General features: G+C 40.2%; 1 protein-coding gene across 2 annotated transcripts in view; it reads right to left on the reverse strand.

Moving 5' to 3' along the window:
* ABCA13 (ATP binding cassette subfamily A member 13) overlaps positions 1-12,698 on the reverse strand; it is a 417,355-nt gene that overhangs the window by 85,912 nt on the left and 318,745 nt on the right. For both annotated transcript variants that reach the window (XM_043462544.1, XM_043462545.1), the window contains 2 exons: positions 12,006-12,198; positions 9,189-9,298 (listed from right to left, as the gene is read on the reverse strand). In XM_043462544.1, coding sequence (XP_043318479.1) covers positions 9,189-9,298; positions 12,006-12,198 — 303 coding nt within the window. The remainder of the gene's footprint in view (positions 1-9,188; positions 9,299-12,005; positions 12,199-12,698) is intronic.

Below are 12,698 nucleotides of genomic sequence, written 5' to 3' on the forward strand. Positions count from 1 at the left end.
ATCCCTATCAAGCTACAAACAGTATTCTTCACAGAACTAAAACAAATAATTTCACAATTTGTATGGAAATACAAAAAACCTTGAATAGCCAAAGCAATCTTGAGAAAGAAGAATGGAACTGGAGAAATCAACCTGCCTGACTTCAGACTCTACTACAAAGCCACAGTCATCAAGACAGTATGGTACTGGCACAAAGACAGAAATATAGATCAATGGAACAGAACAGAAAGCCCAGAGATAAATCCACGTACCTATGGACCCCTTATCTTCGACAAAGCAGGCAAGAATATACAATGGAAAAAAAGACAACCTCTTTAAAAAGTGGTGCTGGGAAAACTGGTCAACCACTTGGAAAAGAATGAAACTAGAACACTCTCTAACACCATACACAAAAATAAACTCAAAATGGATTAAAGATCTAAACGTAAGACCAGAAACTATAAAACTCCTAAGGAAGAACATAGGCAATACACTCTCCGACATAAATCACAGCAGGATCCTCTATGACCCACCTCCCAGAATATTGGAAACAAAAGCAAAAATAAACAAATGGGACCTAATGAAACTTAAAAGCTTTTGCACAACAAAGGAAACTATAAGCAAGCTGAAAAGATAGCCTTCAGATTGGGAGAAAATAATAGCAAATGAAGAAACAGACAAAGGACTAATCTCAAAAATATATAAGCAGCTCCTGCAGCTCAATTCCAGAAAAATAAATGACCCAATCAAAAAATGGGCCAAAGATCTAAACAGACATTTCTCCAAAGAAGACATACAGATGGCTAACAAACACATAAAAAGATGCTCAACATCACTCATTATCAGAGAAATGCAAATCAAAACCTCAATGAGGTACCATTACACGCCAGTCAGAAATGGCTGCTATCCAAAAGTCTACAAGCAATAAATGCTGGAGAGGGTGTGGAGAAAAGGGAACCCTCTTACACACTGTTGGTGGGAATGCAAACTAGCATAGCCGCTATGGAGAACAGTGTGAAGATTTCTTAAAAAACTGGAAAGAGAACTGCCATATGACCCAGCAATCCCACTTCTGGGCATATACACCGAGGAAACCAGATCTGAAAGAGACACGTGCACCCCAATGTTCATCACAACACTGTTTATAATAGCCAGGACATGGAAGCAACCTAGATGCCCATCTGCAGATGAATGGATAAGGAAGCTCTGGTACATATACACAATGGAATATTACTCAGCCATTAAAAAGAATTCATTTGAATCAGTTCTAATGAGATGGATGAAACTGGAGCCCATTATACACAGTGAAGTAAGCCAGAAAGATAAAGACCAATACAGTATACTAATGCATATACATGGAATTTAAAAAGATGGTAACAATAACCCTATATGCAAAACAGAAAAAGAGACACAGATGTACAGAACAGACTTTTAGACTCTGTGGGAGAAGGCGAGGGTGGGATGTTCAGAGGGAACGGCATTGAAACAAGTATACTATCAAGGGTGAAACAGATCTCCAGCCCAAGTTGGATGCATGAGACAGGTGCTCAGGGCTGGTGCACTGGGAAGACCCAGAGGGATGGGATGGAGAGGGAGGCGGGAGCGGGGATCAGGATGGAGAACACATGTAAATCCACGGCTGATTCATGTCAATGTATGGCAAAAACCACTACAATATTTAAAGTAATTCGCTTCGAATGAATAAAAATAAATGGGAAAAAAAAGAAGTGAAAGGGATAATGAAGCACAAGTAATTGTCTGATATATTCTAAATCTATCAGAATAAAATTAGAATAATAAAACCAAATACAAACAAGCAAACAACACCTAATTTTTTACCTCTCAGGGTGATTGTAATCAACTGATTATCTTGAAAACTGAATAGATAGAAAGGAAAAACAAAAGCAAGCATTTAACTGTCCTTTTTTATGTGAAATATACCCCTGGATACTGAAATAAAACATAGGAACAGGAACTCCTTATAAAATTATTCCAGTTAGTAAATGAAAACAAAATGATGAGTTAATACATAACCATTTTGCAATCTTCAATGAATTAATGCATTAACCTTAGCATTAGGCATCAAAAAAGGGGGAAAGACCAAATATTATACGTTTCCTGATGAAAAATCAAAAAATAAAAATAGTACTGCCTGCTTACTTGTGCCAAAGGACAGACCCAAAGACTGATTATAACTCTGGATCCAGCAGCAACTTGTAAGAAACAGGACAGAGCATCACCTCAGGCCACATCAGGTGTACACAATTTTGTGATCCACAGGCAGCTCCCTCTGAGTCCAACCGCACAGAATCAAAGGTAGATTAGAAAGGAAAGAAAGAAAGGAAGAGGGGGACCTGAAAACTGAGGTTCTGAAAACTCCTATGAGATCTTTACAAATGAGCAAGTCTAAGCGCTCATGTCCAGGGCAATCTCAGATGATAAAGCCACACAGGATCCTCTGCAGAGAGGGGATGTGGCTGGAACAGGGCAGGCAGACTGGCTTCTGGGTTACCTGCCAAAGTTCTGGGTCGTGGTTAGAGTCTTGGTGATAAAAGTTTGCCTTGTAATAATATACTAATTTACATTTTAAAAAATATAATTGGAGTTACCTCTGAAGGGGAACAATGACTGGATAGGGATTTAAGGGGAACAGTCCTGTGAAGATGGGACTATCAGACCATCTCACCTGTGTCCTGAGAAGCCTGCATACAGGTCAAGGAGTAAAAGTCAGAACCAAACATGGAACAACGGACTGGTTCAAAATTGGGAACAAAGTATGTCAAGGCTGTATATTGTCACACTGCTTGTTTGCAGAGTACATCATGGGAAATGCCGGACTGGATGAAGCACAAGCGGGAATCGAGATTTCTGGGAGAAATATCAATAACCTCAGATACGCAGATGACACCACACTTATGGCAGAAGGCAAAGAGGAACTAAAGAGCCTCTTGATGAAAGTGAAAGAGAAGAGTGAAAAACTCAACATTCCAAAAATGAAGATCACGGATCTGGTCCCATCACTTCATGGCAAATAGATGGAGAAACGATGGAAACACTGAGATACTTTATTTTCTTGGGCTCCAAAATCACTGCAGATGGTGACTGCAGCCATGAAATTAAAAGATGCTTGCTCCATGGAAGAAAAGCTAAGATAAACCTAGCCAGCATTATTAAAAAGCAGAGACATTACTTTGCCAACAAAGATCCATATAGTCAAAGCTATAGTTTTCCTAGTAGTCATACATGGATGTGAGAGTTGGACCGTAAAGAAGGCTGAGCACTGAAGAATTGATGCTTTTGAACTGTGGTGTTGGAGAAGACTCTTGAGTCCCTTAGACTGCAAGGAGATCAAACCAGTCAACCCTAAAGGAAATCAGTCCTGAATATTCATTGGAAGCTGAAGATCCAATACTTTGGCCACCTGATGCAAAGAGCCAACTCTTTAGAAAAGACCCTGATGCTGGGAAAGATTGAATGCAGGAGGAGAAGGAGATGACAGAGGAAGAGGTGGTTGAATGACATCACCAACTCAATGGACATGAGTTTGAGCAGGCTCCGGGAGTTGGTGATGGACAGGGAAGCCTGGCGTGCTGCAGTATGGGGTTGCAAAGAGTGGGACATGACTGATCGACTGAACAAAAGTCCTGAATTGTTTCTTGAGAGAGACACAGATTACAAAAGTATTTCACCTTGTAAAAATTCATCGAAATGTTCTTTTCTATAACTTCAACTAAAAATTTTTAAAGACATTTAAAAAATATATTAAACCAAGAAACACAAGATTTTGAGATAGTAGAAATATTCTTCTAAGTACATTTTAGAAAGATGAAATCAAAATTATATATATTATGTACAGAGCAATGATGGCAATAATATCACCTATGAAATTTTTAGGGTTAAAATAAAGCTGTACAAAGAAACATATCTATAGACTTGGTTTGGTAATTTATATAAAGAAAAAGATTTTACAATTCATTCAAATTATGCTAGAAATAAAACAACAAAACTAAACTGAGAAAAGTAAGATAGAAAGGCTGATAAAAAGGACAAAATTTAACCTAGAGATTGTCACAGAGAGTGAAGTCAGACAGAGAAGTGTCACATGACATCCCTTAATGTGGAATCTAGAGAGAAAAGATACAAATGAACTTATCTACAAAACAGGCTCAGAGACTTAGAGAGTGAATTTAGGATTGCTGGGGGAATGGAGGGAAAGGACAGCTGGGGAGTCTGGGAGCGACGTGTACACACTGCTATGTTTACAATGGATAACCAGCAAGGACCTACTGTATAGCACAAGGAGCCCAGCGCGATGCTACGTGCCAGCCTGGATGGGAGGAGAGTTGGGGGGAAATCGGTACATGAATATGTACGGCTGAGTAACTCTGCTGTGCACCTAAACTACCACAGCATTATTAACCAGCTATGCTCCAATACAAAATAAAAAGCTTAAAAATAAAGTAAAATTTTAAAAACAAGATTTTTTTAGAAGGTGTTAATTAGAAAAACTGGTGTGTGTTTTTCTCGGCTGACGCAAAATAAAATGGAAGATCTATTTTTTAAATACTGATTTTAAACTTGGGTAAAATAAACTGATCTGTGCCTTTGTTAAAAAATGACAAAACTGAATAAATTTGGAAACTGAAAAACATTTGAATTACTAGGTAAATTCAATCTTTCATTCTTTTTAAAGTAAAATAGTCATAGTCTGGAAAGTACAAAGATAATTTAATAGAAAAAAAATCACAAGTAAACAGGTACAGAGAGAGTAAAAATACAAATATTAAGATGATAATAGTTATAACTCCATGCAGGTACTTAAAATTTTAAATTAAGTAAACAGGTTACAAAACAGAAATAGAGTCATAGATGTACAAAAAATGTATGGTTACCAAACGGGAAGGTGGGAGAAGGATAAATTGGGAAATCAGGATTGATATACGCATACTACTATAGATAAAACGGCTAACTAATAAGGACGTACTGTATAGCACAGGGAACTCTACTCAACACTCTGTAACGCGCTCTACGTAGAAGCAGCGTATAACAAATGGTGAATATACATGTAACTGAGTCAACCTGCTGCATACCTGAAACTAGTACTACTCTGTAAATCAATGACACTTCAATAAAAACTGATCTCAAAAAATAAATAAAGTAAATAGGTTCATTAGAAGAGAGAAATATTTTGTTGTCAAAATAACAAAAAAACAGAAGTAACTTAGCAGTAGGGCTTCCACGGTGGCTCAGCAGTAAATAAGCTGCCTGCCAATGCAGGAGACGCAGGTTCCATCCCTGGGGGTTGGGGAGATCCCCTGGAAGAGGAAATGGCAACCCACTCCAGTATTCTTGCCCGAGAAACCCTATGGACAGAGGAGCCCAGTCCCAGGGGTCGCAGGGTCAGACATGACTGAATGACCAAAAGATAACAAATTAATAGTACATATTTAACATCAGATTTTTTTAACAAAACAACTAGTTTTGTTATGAATCATTAAGTTTAAATGATATATGAAATTTAACAAATAAGAAAATATTTAAATTCCTGACAAAATAGAGTGTGCTGCAGAAATAAAAGGACAGATTGATAATCGACAACCTTTTATTTGTGACATAAATATGTCACAGGGATGAAATGTTCAGTGTGGAGAATATAGTCAATAATAACATAATAACTTTGCGTGGTGACAGATGGTAACTAGATCACCCTGGCGATATTGCTATAATGTATGGAAATAGCTAATCACTGTGCTGCACACCCGGAGCTAGCACAGTGCTATAGGTCAACTATACTTCAGATGACAAACTTGTGGAAAGGGGGGTGAGATCTGGGTCACCAGAGGCAGGAATGGGGGGAAGGGGAATCTGATGCAGGCAGCCAAAAGGTACAAACGTGCAGTTAGAAGATAAATAAGTATTAGGGATGTAAATGTACAACAGGGTGAATACAATTAGCACTGCTATCTGTTACACGTGACGGTGGTTAAGAGAACACAGCTTAAGAATTCTCATCGCACAGAAAACATAATTTTCTCTCTTTCTTTTATTTTATATCTATATGAGATGATCAATGATCACTAAATCTGTGATAATAATTTCATGATATATGTAAGCCATCCCATGATATATGTACACCATTATGCTGTACTCCTTAAATTTACACAGGTTTATAAAATGATACTGTATGTCCATTATATCCCATTAAAGTTGGAAGAAAAAAATAGAGGAAGGAAAAAATAAAAAGAAACACTATTATTAGGTGAGTAAGAGACACTACCATTGAACATTGCTTGGATGGTTTTAGGGAAAGCAAAAAGGAAATAGGAATCAGAAGCATTACTATAGGAGAAACGGAAGATTTTCATGAATTACTAGGATAAATATTGTATTCTGGATGGAATAAAATACTTTTTTAAAGGAATTAGATTTATTTCAATGAATGGAAAATATAGAAGGCTTGCAGAAAAGACCAACATTCACATACCAGTTCTTTTCAAGTTAATCTATTAATATAAATGCAATATAAAGTCAACTAAAACTCCAGTGAGAATTGTGAAAACAGCTTTACATTTTTTCTCTACATTGAAAAAAATAACTTATATGCAAAACAGAAATACATCCACAGACATAAGAAACTAATGGTTACCAAAGGGTAAGGGTGGGAGTGGGGGATAAATTAGGAGTTTGGGATTGACATATATACTACTGTATAGGTGGCTCAGTGGGTAAAGAATCTGCCTGCAATGCAGGAGACACAGGAGACACGGGTTCAATCCCTGGGTCAGGAAGATCCCCTGGAGAAGGAAATCACAACCTACTCCAGCATTCTTGCCTGGAGAATTCCATGGACAGAGGAGCGTGGTAGGCTACAGTCCACAGGATCACACAGAATCTGACACAATTAACACTTTCCACTTTCAAGAGATGAATTACCTCCTGATGAAGACAAATTCATTGCAGATCTAAAACAGATATGCAAGGATTCTACAGAGAAAAGTGCAAAGCAAGTAAACGATGCTTTTTAAATGACCTGAATGAATGGCTCTGTACCAGAGTTAAAGATAAAGACAAACTAATCATAGAGATGTAAATCTCTTCAAAGTATAAAATAAATTTGACTCCATTCCAATCAAGATTCAAACACTGTGACACTTTTATACAACTTACCAAAGTGATTCTAAAAATAATAACTCATAAAGGTACCAAAGTAGTCCAGATTATTCTGGAAATGAAAAACTAGGACGACAGTCAGGTGGGACCAACTCACCAGCATACATCTGAAGCAGAAGAAGGTAAAGTGAGTCCCAGCTTAGCTGAGAGCTCGGTGCAAAGAAGAAGACAGACAAAAGACATGGCTGTGAAAATAGCCTCAGACAAACTGGAACTCAAATCATGGATTGGATAAGAAATCAGATTATATTTCCACTACACCATATATTCAAACATAGACTCCATGCAAATTAGAAACATGAATGTAGAAAAGAAGCCTCTGAAAAGAAAATAGTTTTATCATCGTAGAAAGAGAATTTTCTGAGACTCAAAAAGGAAGAAATAACAAAGGAAAAAAAGAACAAACTGTCTTATCAAACCTGTGAATGTCTATACACAAATTTTTAAAACAAAATTAAAATACAAGGAACCACTAACAGGTAATACTTGAAACATACAAAGCATGTTGAAGATATTGAATATGTGAATATATTGCCAGATGAATATATTAAAAACTCTTACCTAATGAGTAAAAAAGACAACCTTATAAAAAAGAACCATAGTCATGACAGGCTATTGGCAGAAAGAAACCCTAGGCAACAGATAAATGTGGGGAAAGCACTCTGTCAAGTTCATGAGTAATTAAAGAAATGTAAATTAATCTAACAATGAAACTGCCTGCCCACCAGGCTTGTGAAAAATTAAAACTTTTAATAACAATTGCAGAAGAGGATTATGAAATGTTCATGGAGTAAGTGTAAATGAAGTCTACACAATGATCTTTATAATCGTGTCTGATTTTAAAATATGCTTCTCTCCACAAATTTAATCATCTACACTTGACATACATACACATATGCAGATAACTGATAAAATTAGATACATACACATAGACACCTATGTATGTTTAAACTAAACACGCAGGAGACATACAAATATTAACACTGGATTTTAGGATTAGAGGAAAAATTTCTGTCCTCCTGGTGCCTGACACATCATAGATGGATGATAACTGTTTGTCAATGCAAAAAAAATTAGCTAATTAATGAGTTCACTTCAGTTCAGTTCAATCGCTCAGTCGTGTCTGACTATTTGTGACCCCATGAATTGCAGCACGCCAGGCCTCCCTGTCCATCACAAACTCCCAGAGCTTACTCAAACTCATGCCCATCGAGATTATTAATGAGTACTTATTATATTTTTGAAAATTTTTCCATGACTTTATTTGAACCTATATATAAAAATCTCAGGTAAATTATTTCCAAGTCTATTAAGAGATAACTCTAGGATTCCTGGTAGACAGGCTATGAAACTGAGAGCTTGGTGGCTGTTTATATAATGACCCTCAGAGAACGTAGCACAAAGCCTGTCGATTTCTTTATGTCAGTTCAGTGACAAGTTTCTGAAACCTATTATCAAGTTACAATTAATTCACTCTAGCAGGAAAAGCAGAAAGATATATGCGGGGACCTATCACACAGCATTGATAAGCAGAAGGGCAGGGTCCAGGGTGGGAGTGGGGAACAGCTACAGGATTACTAGGACACAAATGCATGGCACACAGATGGGGCAGATGGAAAATTGCTGAACTGCCAGAAAGACTAAGTCTGGGGGCAAAACACATGAAAACTACCCGCCCCTTCCAGCCCCTAAACTGCAGTGAGCGCGTCTGAAGCTCTACCCAATCAATGGCAAAGCAGAAGAACCAGCCCCTGGCTGTTCCCAGCCACCTGGGTTCCACGGGGCAGAGCAGCCAGCATTACCACCGGAAGGGGGTGGCCCTGGGCTGCTTTCACCACCCTCTGACCAGAAACATCAAGTCCGTTTCATTCCCTTTTGGAGGCTTTTTTCCCCCTCTTGTGAGCAGTGGTCACTGGAAATAAATTTGGAAGGCAATGACCTCCTCTGACTTTAGAACACAGGATGGGCAGGGAGGCTGGGGTTCTCTGGACTTGATGATCATCTCTACAGGCAGTAAAGCGATGGAATCTGGACTTTACCCCATGGGAGTCCTGACGACGGCGTGTCCCGAGCTTGGACGCAGGTCCCCGGTCAGCATTTTGAAAGTGGTGGTTTTCCCAGCTCCATTCACCCCGAGAAGCCCAAAGCACTGAAGGCAGAAAAGAAACAGACCATAAAATCAAAACTGTATTAGAAACGGCACTTGCTTTCAGCCAACTCTGTGCTACTTTTGGTTTGTATTATTTGAAGCCTTTTACAATCATAAAATAAGTGTATAAAGCACTTTATAGCTCACACAGTACTTCTGAAATCACTGTGACATTTGAGCGGTATAATTTCAGCATTAATTCACTGACAATATATTCATGTCTGGAAAATGAAAGAGGATGACAAGTAAGTGCAATTACCACAAATTATGCTGAATCCTGTCTGATAAGACAGGGGCCCACATCACAGGTTCCTGTGTCCCTCGGGTTAGCACAGTATTTTTTAGGAGTCACGGCATCATAATCATGAATACCCCAGTGCCTCCTTCTCTGTCTCTGAATCTCTCTCTGTCCTCTAACTGATGATAGCCTAACCCTGACAACTGGTGAAGAAGACCCTCTATTTCCATATTATCACACTCAGCATCAGGTCACGTTTTCCTGCTTCACTCTGTCTTATATTCTGTGTGGAACACGGCCCTGCTGTCTTTTGCTGCCCAGTCTCTACCTTGAACCTAGGCTATGCTTAGCTGGAGATGCTGTGGTGGAAGCTGAGAGTCTGATCCTTAGTGACCTCCTTCCAGGACACTGTTTCCCGATGTCTGGGCACTGCTGGCTTCCTGGCTCCCTGAATCCTGGGATTTCTGTGGCTGACTGAGCCCACTTAATTAGCACAGAGCCCTACTCTGTAGCTCTGGGTGCCGCCTGCTTCAACACCTATGCTTTCCCCACCTTACCTGGGTCTCTTCTACCCTCTGAAACATGGGGCCATCCTGCTGCAGATCTGTGCTGTCCCGTCACTCATGTCAGCCAGACCACACCTGAGCTGCTGTCCCAGGTACAACACCATCGGCTAATTCAGCACAGTCTACCCTCCGGGCTGAGGCTGAAGTTTATCTGAGCCCTCCTTTCTCACTCTCTTGCCTCCGACTCCGCCCTTTCCTGCCTCCCTGCTCTCAGGCTGCACCCCCGCCATGGGGCCGCCCTCTCTAGACTTACAGCTCTGAGGCCACTCACTTCACTCTGTGCCTTTCAACCTTGATCTGCTGTTATATCACACTGGGTACTGCTTATGACCTGCCATCGCCTGCCCAATTACTCATTCCTGGAGGGACAGGGACACATCATAGCCATCTCGGTGTTTTCCGTAGGCTTTTGCACAATTCTTTACATCTAAGTCACTAAACTCAGATGCTCAAAAAAAGCCTAGTGAATAGAATCCCAAGATGAATGCATCCTGCACTATTTCAGATACCTGGAGCATTTCTCTTAGAATATTTTTCAAGTTTTTTTTTTCATACTCCTTAAATCTATCACGGAGAAGGAGCTGTTGGTTAGTCGTTCAGTCATGTCTCTTTTGCGACTCCATGGGCTGTAGCCCACCAGGCTCCTCTGTTCATGGGATTTCCCAGGCAAGAATACTGGAGTGGGCCATTTCCTCCTCCAGAGGATCTTCCTCCTCCAGGGAATCATTCCCAACCCAGGTACTGAACCTGCATCTCTTGCACTGGCAGGCAGGTTCTTTACACTGAGCAACTATGGACGCCATGGAGAAGTAATAACAAAATGGAAGCTTTTTCTTTTTTTAAACGAGAGTAAAAAAAAATAGTTCCATAAGATGGCAAAAATCACAATGCTAGTCTTAGAGCTGAGCAGCAAACACAAACCCTGCAAAAAACAGTTGCTTAACATCTGTCCCGTCTGACCGCACACCTCGGTGCAGGGTGCCATGTCCCCGGATAGACAGATCCATCATCGTTCAGCTCCTCTCTACCACAGATCCACTCACAGCAGAGCTTGGATGCCAATCAGATACCCATATAACCTACTTTGAATTCCTCAGAAGTTTGGAACAACATGAATGCAAGACACTCTCATTTATTTTTAACAGTTAATTAAAAGTAATCACTTCCAGAACTGACTTCCCTTTATGCATTAAGCACCCATCAGGAACAATTTACGTGGCTTCTGTCAGTTCAGAAAAAACATTTCTACTGGAATTAATGCCACGCTCATGAAAAACAACTCTAAGCTAGCTGTGGTGTGTGAGTGCTTTTACTTTTTCAGAATAACATTTTACTAGATGGCTTAATTGGCCACTTAAAGAGTACTGAAGTTCAAACAGGAGTTGGAAGTGTTTTCCTTAATTAATCGGATTTATAAAATATTTGCACTCAGTGGAGACTCACTCTATAACCCAAACAATAATGAAAGCTCCTGGGTCACCTGGGCTTCCGTGGTGGCTCCCTGGTAAAGAACCTGCTGGCCAAGCAGGAGATGCAAGTTCAATCCCCGGGTTGGGAAGATCCCCTAAAGAAGGGAATGTCTACCCACTGCAGCATTCTTTCCTGGAGAATCCCATGGACACAGGAGCCTGGTGGGCTCCAGTCCATGGGTTAGCAACCAAACAACAACCACCTTGATCACTTCAATTTTTAAAATTATGAAAGAGAGTAAACCCCATCAATCAATCAGCAGAGCTTTCACCAGGGAAAGTCAACCGACTCTCTATACAGATCCATGAGAGATTCCTAAAATGTGCAGATGGTTTTGGTTGTGATGTCAGATATTCTGAGAATAACATGAGCAGGTCCACAATTAGACTGATGCCTGTCTGCAGCAGAAAAGGTACAGACAGAAGTCTCTTACCTCTCCCCTGTGCACGCCCAAGCTGATATCCTGCACAGCGGCCGTGCTCTTGAAGAAGCCCCTGTAACTCTTACTGAGGTTGTATAGCACAAGAGTGTCTCCGTTGGTTCTGCCTTTCCGCACCCTCACTTGCTCTTTTTCAACATCTATGTCCTTGGAAGATGTGACTGTGCCTTGAATGGCAGAGTGGCCCCTGGGAGGATGGTTCAGAGTTAATTCACACCTGGGAAATGGGCCGGAAGAATCGAGGGGGAAAGAAAGGTTAAAAATCATCCAAACGGTGACATGAATGGACACCAAACTGAAACCACTTGCTGATTTTATGAACAATAAAGTCACACCAGACTTTCGTGCTAGAGGACAAATAATTTATCACAAAGTTGTAAGAAATCACCTTGTCTGACCCCTTTGAGCAAGTGAAGTCAAGAGTTAAAGCTCAGCTGTGTCTGACTCTGAGACCCCATGGACCATGGCCCGCCAGACTCCTCAGCCCAGACTCCTCGGTCCACGGAATTCTCCAGGCAGCAATACCGGGGTTGGTTGCCAGTTCTTTCTCCAGGGGGTCTTTTCAACCCAGGGACTGATCCCGGGTCTCCTACATTAACAGGTGGATTATTTACTATCTGAGTCCCCGGGGAAGCCCTTGAGCAAACAAGCCCTTTACGAAACTAGATTATACATGAAAGTCCCCAA

Source organism: Cervus canadensis, chromosome 3 (assembly GCF_019320065.1).
Source record: "Cervus canadensis isolate Bull #8, Minnesota chromosome 3, ASM1932006v1, whole genome shotgun sequence".
Classification (NCBI taxonomy): Eukaryota; Metazoa; Chordata; class Mammalia; order Artiodactyla; family Cervidae; genus Cervus; species Cervus canadensis.